General features: G+C 39.3%; 1 protein-coding gene across 3 annotated transcripts in view; it reads left to right on the forward strand.

The window, feature by feature from the left end:
• Positions 1-16,496, forward strand: part of SEC22A (SEC22 homolog A, vesicle trafficking protein) — an 80,713-nt gene that overhangs the window by 36,020 nt on the left and 28,197 nt on the right. For all 3 annotated transcript variants that reach the window (XM_078453069.2, XM_060639767.3, XM_078453070.2), the window contains one exon: positions 12,668-12,783. In XM_078453069.2, the coding sequence (XP_078309195.1) occupies positions 12,668-12,783 (116 nt within the window). The remainder of the gene's footprint in view (positions 1-12,667; positions 12,784-16,496) is intronic.

Consider the following 16,496-nt stretch of genomic DNA (forward strand, 5'->3'; position numbering starts at 1 on the left):
CTGCCACTGAAAAGGTAGTTTGTTATACTCCAGTCCCAGGAGAAGGGTGCATACTACACCAGGGACCACGTGGGGAAGTGTTAGTGTTGGTCAGGAGGTAAAGGAATGGGAGGAAAATGTGAGCAAGAGCCTCTTTTGTGTTTTCCCCAGGAAGGACCTGGAGGGGCAAGTTTAGGATTGGCTAGTTTCAATACTTCTAGCAGGCTCTGGGACATAGGGCTGTTCTTAGTTGTCTGATACTAAGGGGATGATTTGGCAGGGGAATAGTGGACCTGAGTGTGAGAGCCCCATAGAGGAGATAAAGTGTGGGCTGTGCATTAGGGAGTTTGCTTTTGAAAAGCACTCTTGCAGGTAAGTTGTTTGCTATCTCTAGGGATTAGGCCATCCTTTAGGTTCAGCAAGGCCCCAAGATATCAAAGCATCAGAAATACAGAATATGATAAAAAACCTAATACATACCCCATCATAATATAGAACATTTCCATCTCCCCATGAAGGTCCTTCCTGTCTCTTCCAAATCTCTGCCCCCGCCCCCGCCCCCCCCCCCCAGACAACCATTGTTTGGATTTTTTACACTCAAGTTATTTTTAGTTTTGTTTGCTCTAGAACTTTATATAAAGAAGATTATATAGTATGACTCCTGTGTTCAGCTTCTTTTAGTACAGTGTCATACAGTATGTCTCTGTAGTTTGATCCTTTTTATTGCTGAGTAGTAGTCATTGTATGAACGTGCCACAATCTGTTTATTCATTCTCCTGCTGATGGACATTCACTTGTTTCCACTTTGGGATTATAAAGCTATTACAGACATCATCTTTTGTTGACAGGTTTTCATTTGTTTTGAATAAATCTTAGCAGTGGAGCTTGCATGCATACACCAATAAGTAAAATAGGAGAGAAAATGTGATACACGTTCCAAGGGAGATCAACAGAGGGAAATAGGAAGTACCACTTTTAGGCCCTGGGGCCTTGAAGGACATGCAGGCTTTTGACAGACGATAAGAAAGGGCCTCACTGATGAAAAGAAAAGTGTGTTTTTAATACCATAAAGTTAGTCTCATTCAGTCATAATTTAGCAATAAGTTATGCTCATTTAGATGGAACCGACCTGAAATTTCTCTTGAATGTTCCCAAACCTGTTTCTCCAGATATTTGGGGCATCATTGAATGACTGTACCTCCTGAACTTTGTCCTTGCTCAAAGAATAGGCACTGTGGTATTATGATGAGGTTTGAAGGTTAGAATGGTACCATCTTTTTGAATCTTCATAATGACTGTTCTGGTATTCTCTTTCATCATTTTTCCTTTCTCTTGACTCTTCTGCGTCCTTTTCACTGAATTTTTTCATTCCACCTATAAATGTATTAAAATCTCCCTTTTCCACCCCATTACAGAGGAAAAATAGTTATTTCTCAGTCCTAGTATATCTGTCAAGCTGTCATCCTGTTAAACTGCAGTAGCATTCACCTAATGCTTCCATCTCTTACCATCAACAGTTATTTAACCTCTTGCAGTCTGAATTTTGTCTTCAACCGCTCCTCTGAAACTTTTTTAAAGTGTCAGCAACCTTAGTCAATAAATCTAATAATCTTTTTATCTTTTTGAGTTCAGACTGTCTTTGATCTGTCCATAGGCATTGTTTCCATATCTTTCTTCCAGATGTTCTCCCCTTCCTAGGCTTCATTAAGCTCTTTCCTCCTCTTGTTCTTCTACATCTGTCTTGCCTGACTCCTCTTCCTCTTGGTAAAGGTAGTGTTTACCAAGGATTTGCCTTTGGCCTACTTTCTTTAGTAATCTCACCCCAACCCTTACTTTCAGAGGCAGACCTCATTTGTTTCTCCAGCTCCACTACTGTTCCATTCTTCCCTTGCTTGTGAAACATGCCTCATTATCACTACAAGTTTGAGATCTTTAAAATGTCTCCATTCTTTTTTTTTAAAGCTTTTTCTTTTTTATTTTTTTTAATGTTTACATATTTTTGAGAGAGAGACAGAGCATGAGCAGGGGAGGGGCAGAGAGACAGAAGGAGATGCAGAATCCGAAGCAGGCTCCAGGCTCTGAGCTGTCAGCACAGAGCCTGACATGGGGCTCAAACTCACGGACCGTGAGATCATGACCTGAGCCGAGGATGAATGCATAACCGACTGAGACACCTAGGCACCCCACAGTGTCTCCATTCTTGATCAAACCTGAGTTTCTTCTGGTGGGTTTGTTGGTAGCACCCTCATCTTTCCAATCATCCACACTTAAAACCTTGACATTTTCTTTAATTTTTTCCCTTTTGTTCCCCATATCTAATTAGTTGCTATATCTACTAATTTTAACCCCTGTAATATATAATATTACTTACCTCTTTCTTCTTCATTCCTATTGTCATTATCCTAATTTAGGCCCTTATTTCAGTCAGTCTTTTACAATGACTCTCTAATGAACTTCCTAAGGTAGATTTGTAGAAAGAGCATGGGCTTTGCAGTCTTACAGATAGACCCAAGTGCTAATTGTGAAGATGACACTTACTAGCTGTCTGACTTATAGCAAATTATTTAACTTCCATTTACTGATGAGAAAATTCAGACACCAAGTTAGTCATTCCTGCCTTATGAACACTGCATTTTGAAGGATAAGTGGGACGATGTGTACCTAGTGAGAAAGCACTGAAAAAATAGTCTTCCTGCTTTTAATCTCTACAATCCATTAATAGATTAATATTCTTTAAGCATAGCTTTAATCATATCAGTCTTTTACTCTTCAGTGTTTCCCCATTGTCTAACTTGCTCATAATTTTTAGCCTCGTATTTCCAAATGTCTGTAAATTTGCTTCAATCTCCCTTTCTGACCTTATTTCTTCCTACTCTTCATAAACATCATTTTAAGCCAAACAAAACCACTAGGAATGCCCAATGGCAAAGTGGTTAAGAGAATGCATTGTATAGTCAGGCTACCTGGATTTACATCCCAATTCATTTACTTACTTTGGGCAAATTACTGAATCTCCCTAAAGCTTAGTTTCCTGTCTGAAAAGAACAGGGATAATTATAGTGTCTACTTCAGTGGGTTCTTAGAAGGATTAAATGAGATATACATATAAGCACTTGTGCCTGGCATATTGAAAGCAGCCACTGTTAGTAGGATTGGCAGAGGTAGTAGTTCTTTATGCTCTTATTATTTGTGTCTCATTTCCACTTCTATGCTAAACATTCTTTTGTCTGCATGAAATACCGTTCTTCCCATTTGTATCTGTCTAAATTTTAATCATCTTTAAAGATCTTCCCTGGTTTTCTTACCACCCCTATATCACCACCTTCCTCCTAGTTATCTTTCCTTTTCAGAATTCCTTAACTCTGTTATTTTAGAATGCCTTACTTTCATAGGCTTATCTTTTTCCCTTCAAAAGACTTGAAGTATCTTGAGGACAGATTGTGTAAATCATTTTTTGTATTTCCTTTTTTTTTTAAGTTTATTTATTTTGAGAGAGAGAGAGAACAGGGAAGGGGCAGAGAGAGAATCCCAAGCAGAGAATCCCAATCCCACACTGTCAGTGCAGAGCTGGACATGGGGCTTGATCTCACAAACCATGAGATAATGACCTGAGGCAAACGAAGAGTTGGATGCTTAACTGACTGAGCCACCCAGGGCCCCCATTTTTTGTATTTTCTAAAGCACAGCATCTTATACAGAATTGTGCCAAAGACTAATTGCTGAATAAATGTATTAATTCTCTATAAGCAGTAGTGTTTTGGTTCCAAGAGATTTACTCTTCTTTAGGAACTTTTGTAAACTCTTCATTAATCATTGCTTCATGAAAAATTTAATTTTGTCTTGAAAATGCCATATTGGGCTCCAGGAGACTAACTAAAGAAAAAGCATTGTAGCAGAAGACAATAATAGCAAAAACAGAACAAAAACTGACCAGGTGACACTGCTTTGGATTCAGCAACATGTTTTTTTTTCTACATTGCCTCTCATTGTTCCAAATCCACTCTGTACCTAGTAGTGCCTATCATAGTGCCAAATTGAAGTGTGAAGTAAGCATTTATGCATAATAACAAATCTAAAATTTATTTTACTGAAATAGAAAATAGCATATATCACATAATAAATACATTAAAATGTGATTAAGTATCTTGTTCAGTTTGTTAACATGAGAAATTGTCCTTAAGGATTGTCACCCTCATGTGGTATGTTGTTGAAATTTTTTCTTGGTAACCATGCCCACAGGTCCTGGTGGGGAAGGGGTGGGAGTGGGTGAATCTCTACTAGAGAATTTCTTTCCCACAGTGATTTGGCATAGCTCCAGTCTATCCTTCAGCATAATACATGCCTTGTCCTTTTAAAAAGAGGCTTGTCATTTGTTTTCATGCTTTTAAAAATATTTCTGGTCATTTTTAAATAATTTTAATAGTAAATAATAAATTGTATGCTATTAATATAAAGAGAGGTTCCAAGGCCAAGAGACAAATAGTAGAAACTTAATATTTATCTAGTCATATTATTTATTTCTTAAATAGATACCGATCAATATATTAAAATGTTAATATTTTTCCATTCAAGAATGGCCCTTCTGTACCTAACCATAAATAGCTGAGATTTTTAAATTATAGTACAGCATATTATTTGGGTTTTTTTTGTAAGGTAAGCTTGTATATTTTATTTATTTAATTTTTTTTAAATATGAAATTTATTGTCAAATGGTTTCCATTCAATACCCAGTGCTCATCCCAAAAGGTGCCCTCCTCAATACCCATCACCCACCCTCCCCTCCCTCCCACCCCCCATCAACCCTCAGTTTATTCTCCGTTTTTAAGAGTCTCTTATGTTTTGCTTCCTCCCTCTCTAACCTTTTTTTTTTCCTTCCCCTCCCCCATGGTCTTCTGTTAAGTTAGTGTCTCAGGATCCACATAAGAGTGAAAACATATGGTATCTGTCTTTCTCCGTATGACTTATTGCCCTTAGCATAACACTCTCCAGTTCCATCCACGTTCCTACAAAAGGCCATATTTCATTCTTTCTCATTGCCACGTAGTATTCCATTGTGTATATAAATCACAATTTCTTTATCCATTCATCAGTTGATGGACATTTAGGCTCTTTCCATAATTTGGCCATTGTTGAAAGTGCTGCTATAAACATTGGGGTACAAGTGCCTCTGTGCATCAGCACTCCTGTATCCCTTGGGTAAATTCCTAGCAGTGCTATTGCTGGATCATAGGGTAGGTCTATTTTTAATTTTTTGAGGAACCTCCACACTGTTTTCCAGAGGGGCTACACCAGTTTGCATTCCCACCAACAGTGCAAGAGGGTTCCCATTTCTCCACATCTTCACCAGCATCTATAGTCTCCTGATTTGTTCACTTTAGCCACTCTGATTGGCATGAGGTGATATCTGAGTGTGGTTTTGATTTGTATTTCCCTGATGAGGAGTGACATTGAGCACTTTTCATGTGCCTGTTGGCCATCTGGATGTCTTCTTTAGAGAAGTGTCTATTCATGTTTTCTGCCCATTTCTTCACCGGATTATTTGTTTTTCAGGTGTGGAGTTTGGTGAGCTCTTTATAGATTTTGGATACTAGCCCTTTGTCCGATATGTCATTTGCAAATATCTTTTCCCATTCCGTTGGTTGCCTTTTAGTTTTGTTGGTTGTTTCCTTTGCTGTGCAGAAGCTTTTTATCTGCATGAGGTCCCAATAGGTCATTTTTGCTTTATTTCCCTTGCCTTTGGGGATGTGTCCCGTAAGAAATTGCTACGGCTGAGGTCAGAGAGGTCTTTTCCTGCTTTCTCCTCTAGGGTTTTGATGGTTTCCTGTCTCACATTCAGGTCCTTTATCCATTTTGAGTTTATTTTTGTGAATGGTGTGAGAAAGTGGTCTAGTTTCAATCTTCTGCATGTTGCTGTCCAGTTCTCCCAGCACCATTTGTTTTTTTTTTTAATTTTTTTTTTTAACGTTTTATTTATTTTTGAGACAGAGAGAGACACAGCATGAATGGGGGAGGGGCAGAGAGAGAGGGAGACACAGAATGGGAAGCAGGCTCCAGGCTCTGAGCCATCAGCCCAGAGCCTGATGCGGGGCTCGAACTCGCGGACCGCGAGATCGTGACCTGAGCTGAAGTTGGACGCTCAACCGACTGAGCCACCCAGGCGCCCCCCAGCACCATTTGTTAAAGAGACTGTCTTTTTTCCATTGGATATTCTTTCCTGCTTTGTCAAAGATTAGTTGGCCATACGTTTGTGGGTCTAGTTCTGGGGTTTCTATTCTATTCCAGTGGTCTGTGTGTCTGTTTTTGTGCCAATACCATGCTGTCTTGATGATGACAGCTTTGTAGTAGAGGCTAAAGTCTGGGATTGTGATGCCTCCCGTTTTGGTCTTCTTCAAAATTACTTTGGCTATTCGGGGTCTTTTGTGGTTCCATAAAAATTTTAGGATTGCTTGTTCTAGCTTCAAGAAGAATGCTGGTGCAATTTTGATTGGGATTGCATTGAATGTGTAGATACCTTTGGGTAGTATTGACATTTTAACAGTATTTATTCTTCCAATCCATGAGCATGGAATATTTTTCCATTTCTTCATATCTTCTTCAGTTTCCTTCATAAGCTTTCTATAGTTTTCAGCATACAGATCTTTTACATCTTTGGTTAGGTTTATTCCTAGGTATTTTATGTTTGGTGCAATTGTGAATGGGATCAGTTTCTTATTTGTCTTTCTGTTGTTTCATTATTAGTGTATAAGAATGCAACTGATTTCTGTACATTGATTTTGTATCCTGCAACTTTGCTGAATTCATGTATCAGTTCTAAGAGACTTTTGGTGGAGTCTGTCGGGTTTTCCATGTATAATATCATGTCATCTGCAAAAAGTGAAAGCTTGACTTCATCATTGCCAATTTTGATGCCTTTGATTTCCTTTTGTTGTCTAATTGCTGATGCTAGCACTTCAACACTATGTTAAACAACAGTGGTGAAAGAGGACATCCCTGTCGTGTTCCTGATCTCAGGGAGAAAGCTCTCAGTTTTTCCCCATTGAAGATGATATTAGCTGTGGGCTTTTCATAAATGGCTTTTTTGATGTTTAAGTATGTTCCTTCTATCCCGACTTTCTCGAGGGTTTTTATTAAGAAAGGATGCTGAATTTTGTCAAATGCTTTTTCTGCATCAATTGACAGGATCATATGGTTCTTATCTTTTCTTTTATTAATGTGATGTATCACATTGATTGATTTGTGAATGTTGAATCAGCCCTGCAGCCAAGGAATGAATCCCACTTGATCATGGTGAATAATTCTTTTTATATGCTGTTGAATTTGATTTGCTAGTATCTTATTGAGAATTTTTTCATCCATATTCATCAGGGATATTGGCCTGTGCTTCTCTTTTTTTGCTGGGTCTCTGTCTGGTTTAGGAATGAAAGTAATGCTTCATAGAATGAGTCTGGAAGTTTTCCTTCCCTTTCTATTTTTTGGAATAGCTTGAGAAGGATAGGTATTATCTCTGCTTTAAATGTCTGGTAGAATTCCCCAGGGAAGCCATCTGGTCCTGGACTCTTATTTGTTGGGAGATTTTTTTTTTCAACGTTTTTTTTTTTTTTTTTTTTTTTTTTTATTTTATTTTTGGGACAGAGAGAGACAGAGCATGAACGGGGGAGGGGCAGAGAGAGAGGGAGACACAGAATCGGAAACAGGCTCCAGGCTCCGAGCCATCAGCCCAGAGCCTGACGCGGGGCTCGAACTCACGGACCGCGAGATCGTGACCTGGCTGAAGTCGGACGCTTAACCGACTGCGCCACCCAGGCGCCCCATTGGGAGATTTTTGATAACTGATTCAATTTCTTTGCTGGTTATGGGTCTGTTCCAGCTTTCTATTTCTTCCTGATTGAGTTTTGGAAGTGTGTGGGTGTTTAGGAATTTGTCCATTTCTTCCAGGTTGTCCAGTTTGTTGGCATACAATTTTTCATAGTATTCCCTGATAATTGCTTGTATTTCTGAGGGATTGGTTGTAATAATTCCATTTTCATTCATGATTTTATCCATTTGGGTCATCTCCCTTTTCTTTTTAAGAAGCATGGCTAGAGGTTTATCAATTTTGTTTATTTTTTCAAAAAAAAACACCTCTTGGTTTCATTGATCTGCTCTACAGTGTTTGTTTTTTTTTTATTCTATATTGTTTATTTCTGCTCTGATCTTTATTATTTCTCTTCTTCTGCTGGGTTTGGGGTGCCTTTGCTGTCCTGCTTCTGTTTCCTTTAGGTGTGCTGTTAGATTTTATATTTGGGATTTTTCTTGTTTCCTGAGATAGGCCTGGATTGCAATGTCTTTTCCTCTCAGGACTGCCTTCGCTGCATCCCAATGCATTTGGATTGTTGTATTTTCATTTTCATTTGTTTCCGTATATTTTTAAATTTCTTCTCTAATTGCCTGTTTGACCCATTCATTCTTTAGTAGGGTGTTCATAGCATTGTGGTCTGAAAGTATGCATGGTATGATCTCAATTCTTGTATACTTATGAAGGGCTGTTTTGTGACCCAGTATGTGATCTATGTTGGAGAATGTTCCATGTGCACTCGAGAAGAAAGTATATTCTGTTGCTTTGGGATGCGGAGTTCTAAATATATCTGTCAAGTCTATCTGATCCAATGTATCATTCAGGGCCCTTGTTTCTTTATTGATCCTGTGTCTAGATGATCTATCCATTGTTGTAAGTGGAGTATTAAGGTCCCCTGCAATTACCACATTCTTATCAATAAGGTTGCTTATGTTTGTGATTAATTGTTTTATATATTTGGGGGCTCCCATATTCAGTGCATAGACATTTATAATTGTTAGCTCTTCCTGATGGATAGACCCTATAATTATTATATGATGCCCTTCTTCATCTCTTGTTACAGCCTTTAATTTGAAGTCTAGTTTGTCTGATGTAAGTATGGCTACTCCAGCTTTCTTTTGACTTCCAGTAGCATGATAGATAGATCTCCATCCCCTCACTTTCAATCTGAAGGTGTCCTCAGGTCTAAAATGAGTCTCTTGTAGACAGCAAGTAGATGGGTCTTGTTTTTTTATCCATTCTGTTACCCTATGTCTTTTGATTGGAGCATTTAGTCAATTTACATTCAGTGTTATTATAGAAAGATACGGGTTTAGAGTCATTGTGATGTCTGTAGATTTCATGCTTGTAGTGATGTCTCTGGTACTTTGTGGTCCTTGCAACAGTTCACTCACAGAATCCCCCTTAGGATCTCTTTGTAGGGCTGGTCTAGTGGTGATGAATTCCTTCAGTTTTTGTTTGTTTGGGAAGACCTTTATCTCTCCTTCTATTCTGAATGACAGACTTGCTGGATAAAGGATTCTCGGCTGCATATTTTTTCTGTTCATCACATTGAAGATTTCCTGCCATTCCTTTCTGGCCTGCCAAGTTTCCGTAGATAGGTCTGTCACTAGTCTTATTGGTCTCCCTTTATATGTTAGAGTGTGTTTATCCCTAGCTGCTTTCAGAATTTTCTCTTTATCCTTATATTTTGCCAGTTTCACTATGATATGTCGTGCAGAAGCTTGATTCAAGTTATGTCTGAAGGGAGTTCTCTGTGCCTCTTGGATTTCAATGCCTTTTTCCTTCCCCAGATCAGGGAAGTTCTCAGCTCTGGTTTGTTCAAGTACACCTTCAGCCCCTTTCTCTCTCGCTTCCTCTTCTGGAATTCCTATTATACGGATATTGTTGCGTTTGATTGCACCACTTAGTTCTCTAATTCTCCCCTCATACTCCTGGATTTTTTTTTATGTCTCTTTTTCTCAGCTTCCTCTTTTTCCATAATTTTATCTTCTAATTCACCTATTCTCTCCTCTGCCTCTTCAATCTGAGCGGTGGTCACCTCCATTTTATTTTGCACTTCATTTATAGCATTTTTTAGCTCCTCGTGACTATTTCTTAGTCCCTTGATCTCTGTTGCAATAGATTCTCTGCTGTCCTCTATACTTTTTTTCAAGCCCAGTGATTAGTTTTATGACGATTATTCTAAATTCTTGTTCCATTTTAATGCTTAAATCATTTTTGATCAATTCGTTAGCTGTTGCTACTTCCTGGAGTTTCTTTTGAGGAGAGTTCTTCTATTTTGTCATTTTGGATAGTCCCTGGAGTGGCGCAGAACTGCGGGACACTTCCCCTGTGCTGTCTGGAGTAACTTGTGTTGGTGGCGGGGGGGGGGGCCCACAGTCAGACCTGATGTCTGTCCCCAGCCCACTGCTGGGGCCACAGTCAGACTGGTGTGTACCTTATCTTCCCCTCTCCCAGGGGCAGGACTCACTGTGGAGTGGTGTGGCCCCTGTCTGGGCTACTTGCACACTGCCAGGCTTGTGGTGCTGCTTTGATGGGATCTGGTGTATTAGCCAGGGTGGATCCGCAAGGTGCACAGGGGCGGAAGGGGCAGGCATAGCTTGCTTTGCTATTGGTGGTCCCCTGAGGGAGTAGTCCTGCAGCACCGGGAGGGAGGCCAACCCGTCGGAGGGATGGATCCACAGAAGCACAATGTTGGGTGTTTGCGCGGTGCAAGCAAGTTCAGTGAACTGGTTCCCTTTGGGGTTTCGGCTGGGGGATGGGAAAGGGAGATGGCGCTGGCCAGCGCCTTTGTTCCCCACCGAGCTGAGCTCTGTCTTCCAGGGCTCAACACCTGCCGCTCCCCCTGTCCTCTCGCCCTCCCGCTCTCTGAGCAGAGCTATTGACTTATAACATTCCAGATGTTAAGTCCCACTGGCTGTCAGAACTCACGCAGGCCGACCCCTCCACTTTTGCAAGCCAGACTCAGGGGCTTGGCCTTGCCAGGCGGGCTGGCTGCCCCTCCACTGCACCGGCTCCCTCCTGCTAGTCCGTGTAGCACGCACTGCCTCTCTGCCCTTCCTACCCTCTTCCGTGGGCCTCTCGTCTATGCTTGGCTCTGGAGAGTCTGTTCTGCTAGTCTTCCGGTGGTTTTCTGGGTTATTTAGGCAGGTGTGGGTGGAATCTAAGTGACCGGCAGGATGAGGTGAGCCCAGCGTCCTCCTGTGCCGCCATCTTCCCTGGATTTCTAAGCTTGTATATTTTAGAAGTGTGATTTATGTAATCTGTTCAGTTGTCAGGTTTTATGCTTAAGGCTCATATTAAGGATTTCTTTTCTTATTAGAGGCCAGTTTTTCCTTACTACTGAGAAGGTGTGGGGAGGGATGAACAGAGTACAAAACATGACTAATCGGTAGACCAGTTGCATAGATTTAAAAAAAATTTTTTTAATGTTTATTTTTGAGAGAAAGAGTGAGTGAGCAAGGAAGGGGAAGACAGAGGGGCAGAGAGAGATGGAGACATAGAATCCAAAGCAGGCTCCAGGCTCTGAGCTGTCAGCATAGAGCCCGATGTGGAGTTCAAACCCATAGATCACAAGATCATGACCTGAGCTGAAATCGGACGTTTAACTGACTGAGTCACCCAGGCACCCCAAGTTGCATAGATTTTAAATTGTGACTTTTTTTTCTCTACTGATATACAACTTAGTCTTAATACTTTACAAAGACATTGAATTTTTTGTTTACATATTAAAATCTCAAAGAAACTGATTAAGAGACCAAGCAATCAGCTTGGGCACAGAAGAAACTTAAGAAAATGTTATCCCATATTAGCATTTTCTGCTGAACTTGAGGAATAAATACTTTTTGTGATATTTGGGGTTTTATGTTTCAATGAACTGTTTAGGGAAACTTTTCTGCTATAAGGGCTGAATATAAGTTGCAAAGATTTAAGCCTTTCCTGATATTAATGTTCCACCTCATTAACTTCATTGTCAGCGCTTTTACACTTCATTGATTTAAATAAAATGATATAACTGTAGTTCTGCTGTCTTTTCTCTTTCTCTCTCTCCTTTTTGAGGTCTAGATGATTGTGTATTTAGTTTTGTATTTTCATTTAGACTCCGTTGTTAATTTTGTTAAGCCCAAGATGAGGATAAAGGGAAATTATGGTATAACTAAATGTCTTACCCTGCTGAAGCCCTGACAGATAAGGGAATGCATTTGTTGAGATAAACTGGTCACTTTCTTTTTTAGCTAGTGCTTTAACATTTGTCATGGTCTTCAGGTGCTCCTCAGAGATCATGAACTTCTATTCTATTGTGAAGTTCAGATTGGTGATTATATAGGAGGTTTCACATATATCCCATGGTATTTTTAGACCTGGAACCCAAATAATGGAGAGCTTGGCTTTAAAAAAGCAAGCTATGTTTGTCCTTAAAAATGTTACCTAAGCATTTTCAGTAAAATAGGAATTATGCAATGATTTCTCAAGGAAAGTCACCTTTGCAAATATTTGCAATTACTTCCAAGTGGTAGACCTATTTAGGCAGTAAGTTTTTTTTTGCATGATTTACTGCCAGATGTGAGCCCTCCTTAGCACCATATACCCCAAGTGCGAGTTAGATGTCTTTGTTAACATTTAGAGAAAAAGAACTTAATGAACTTGAGTTTGGGGCAACGAAGCTGTCATGTTGCCAAGATATTTTGCATTAAAAAATAATTACTAACATATTAATAAATAACTTTATGAAGATTAATCCGTATTTGACCCTTAAATTTAAATATTTAGCAAAGAATTTCATTTTACAGAAGTTTAGGTGCTGACATGAGATAGTGGTGTTCATTTCTAACCATTTCTTTTATTTTCCAGCTCACCAGCGACTAGAACCAGCAACTTTGTCAGCAATTGTGGCATTTATCCTCAGTCTTTTATGTGGAGCTCTGAATTTAATTCGAGGTTTTCATGCCATAGAAAGTCTTTTGCAGGTACTGTGCTGATTTTGCAATTTCAGGTGACTGTGCCTGTTGCTTCTACTTGTTACTCAGTTGATTTGAATTGATTTGGGTATTAGTACAATTTACGTTGCATGCTCAAACTCTGTATTCTTTATGCCAGCCCTGGTCTCCCCTTCCTCTAAGAACAATGATTTCTAGTTGGCCTCTTTGACTCAATTAGCATGTATTTATTTATAATTTTCTCTGCAGGAGGCACTGTAGGTGGATACTCTGGGGACACCAAGGTATGTGTGACATGAACACTGCAGTCTCAGAGCCTAGAGTTGAATTGGGAGGGGGCAAAGCCATCCATCAATAATTACCAAGTACATAGAGTTTGGAAGAGGAGCAGTCACTGCGAGTCAGGATAGGAGAAGACTGTGGAGGAGGGGTGAGCTGGACCTAGAAGGATCTGAGTGGAAAGAGAGGAATGGAAAAAAAAAAGAGGGCATTTATGGGCAGGTTTTTGTCCCACTTTTATGTATTTCTACCTTGTTATCTCCTTTTTTTTTTTTCCTTTTTAATTGGAGGCTACCAGAAACCACTATTTTTTTTTTTTCAAATATTGCCAACGATTCTGTTTTCCAGTGGAGTTTTCTCAGGGACTCTGGCTATCAGAATATACTAACTTTTTCTCTTTTTATAAAGTTTTTGAAACTTCCTTTCTTAAAGTTTAGCACATTTCAGACTGGACAGCTTTCCTTACCTTTGTTTCTGCTCACTTTCTCTGAAGATTTTTTCTTGACACTTGCACATATAAATAAATTCTCTGTTTTTGGTCAGCATTAAGCTCAGAATACCATTTGTGAAAAAACCACTTAACATGCCTTATATTCTTTTTCGAAATTGCTTGTTTTGTTTGGGGAACACTCACAGAGTACCATTCTGAGTACCCTCTGAATGTCGTCAGCTCTTTGAAGCCAGTAGCAGAGCACATCACAAGTTTCAGGCAGCTGAGCTGTCCCTTGGGTGGGGAGGAGGAGTGTCTCATGACTTTTTAATTCTTCTTTCAAATATCCCGAGCCCTCAGGTAAAGCCCCTCTTCCCTTTCAGGCACAGTGTCCCTTGGTGTTCCTGCCCCTGTTCCCTAGCCAGGTCAGCTTTATTCCAGAAGGAGTTCAATTTTGAGCCAGTTAGACAGCCTGCCAAAAAAAAAAAAAGGCAATTTGGAGACCACTGACTGAAAAAGTTAATAAATAGGATATTCTCCCCCTTCCCCCCCTCCCCACCTTTTTTTTTTTAAACTTGTTGTAGTGGAAAGAACAGTAGTGTGGGTGTGTGAAGAGTTAGTTTTTGTTTGTGGAGCAAAGAGAGTGTTGGTTCCAGTTCAGCTCCTGATTAGCTCTATGACCTTGAATAGTTCACTTTGGTTTCTGGTCTTCAGTTTCATTACTTATAAATGAAAGAGAAGGTTGGATTTGATGAGTATTTCTCAAAGTATGGGGGGCATTTATCACTGGTTGCATAGTAGATGACTTTAGGTGGTAGAGGGATGAATGTTTTTAATTTTAAGAGTTATATATTTAATGTATATTAATGTATAATAACTGTGTTTGGTAAGAGATAGTATCTGTTAATGATAGAGATATAAAATTTTTTTATGTTTGTTTATTTTGGGGGATGGAGGGGCAGAGATAGGGAGACAGAGGATCCGAAGCAGTCTGCCCCCGTTAGTGCAAAGCCCAATGTGGGGTTCAAACCCTCAAATTGTAAGATCATGACCTGAGCTGAAGTTGGATGCTCAACTGACTGAGCCACCTAGGCACCCCTAAGATTTTCTTTTTAAAATAAATTAATTTTAATAAAATGCCAACTTTATGCATTTTATTAAGTAAATAGTGGTATAATTAGTAGAGTTGGCAAAAATTGTGAAGATGGTTTTCTGTGGTTAAAAAAAAATTCTCAGGTTGTTTGAAAGTAGCAAATTAGTAAGGGGAGGAGGCAGATCTGGGTAGAGAAGTTTTTGTGCTATAGAGCTGTACCATCCCTGACTCAGAAGGCAGTGTACAAGTGTGAAACCTGGATCTTAGACCCTCCTTACTTTTAAAAGTCAGGCAAGGTTGTTGTATCTCACAAAACCTATTAAAGAAAGTAATTTCTGGGGTGCCTGGGTGGCTCAGTCACGCATTCGACTCTTGATTTAGGCCCGGGTCATGATGTCACAGTCATGGGATCGAGCCCTGTGTCAGACTCTGTGTTGAATGAATGTGGAGCCTGCTTGGGATTCTGTCTCTCCCTCTCTCTGCCTCTTTCTCTCACTCTCTCAAAATAAGTAAACATTTTAAAAAATAGCTTCTTTCAGGCACTTAGGTATCTTATCCCTCAATTTCCTGATTCTTTCCTCCCTCTTCTGATTACTAACTTCAAAGCTAAGGAAAGTAGTATAAACTACAGCTTTTGATGCTTTTGAGCTGCTACAGCTGACTCATGCCTGCTTTGATGCCTAAGTATTCCATGTTTTCCCTCCGACCAGTAATGTCTTTGCCTCATTGCAGTTGTTTAGGGTTCAGAAGAACAATAATCTGATTAAATGGATTATTACGTGTAACTGGCTGATAGCTCTAAGATTACTCAGCCTGTTTACACTTTAAAAAGACATTACAGACCAATGTAACTCATGAACACAGAAAACTCCTCAACAAGATGTTAACAAATTAAATCCGATGATATATAAAAAGAATCATATACCACAGCCGAGTGGATTTATTCCAGGTATGCAAGGCTGGTGCAACATTCAACAGTTAATGTAATCTGTCACATCAACAGGCTAAAGAAGAAAAATCATAGGATTGTGTCTTGGATACAGAAAAAGCGTGTGACAAAATCCAATACCTATTCATGAACTCACCACAAACTAGGTATGAAGGGGAACTTCCTCAACTTGATAAAGAACATCTACAGAAACTCTACAGCTAACACCATACTTGATGAGAAACTAGATGCTTTGTCCCTAAGATCAGGAACAAGACAAGGATGTCCTCTCTAACCATTCCTATTCAACATCGTACTGGGAAACCTAGTTAATGCAGTAAGACAAGAAAACAGAAGGCATACAGATTGGGAAAGAAGGAGTACAACTGTCTTTATTCACAGATGTTCTGATTATCTATGTAGACAATCCCGAAGAACTGACAAATTCCTAGAATTCATAAATGATATAACACAGTTATTGGTTCCAAAGTTAATATATAAAAGTCAATTACTTTCCTACATACCAGCAAGGAACAGTTGAAATTTGAAATTTAAAAAACAATACCATTTATATTGGCACCCCCCCAAAATGAGGCGCTTAAGAATAAATCTGACAAAACATATATAAGACCTGTGTGAGAAAAACTATAAAACTGTGATAAAAGAGGTCAAAGAAGATCTGAATAAATCTTCTGAATTATCTGAATAAATGGAGTGACATTCCATTTATAGTGACATTCCATGTTCATGAGTGGGAAGATTCGTTGTTAAGATGTCAGTTCTTCCTAACTTGATCTATAGATTCAGCACAATCCCAATCAAAATCCCAGCTAGTTATTTTGTAGATACTGACAAAGTGATCCTAGTAAGGACAGGTAAAAGCCAACACAATACTGAGGAAAAGGAAATCAAAGGACTGACACTACCCAACTTCAAGATTTACTGTTAAGCTATAATAATTAAGACAGTGTGGTGTTGGCAAAACAATAGACAAATGGATCAATAGAACAAAA

The sequence above is a fragment of the Panthera onca genome, chromosome C2, assembly GCF_046562875.1.
Source record: "Panthera onca isolate mPanOnc1 chromosome C2, mPanOnc1 haplotype 2, whole genome shotgun sequence".
In the NCBI taxonomy this organism is placed as follows: Eukaryota; Metazoa; Chordata; class Mammalia; order Carnivora; family Felidae; genus Panthera; species Panthera onca.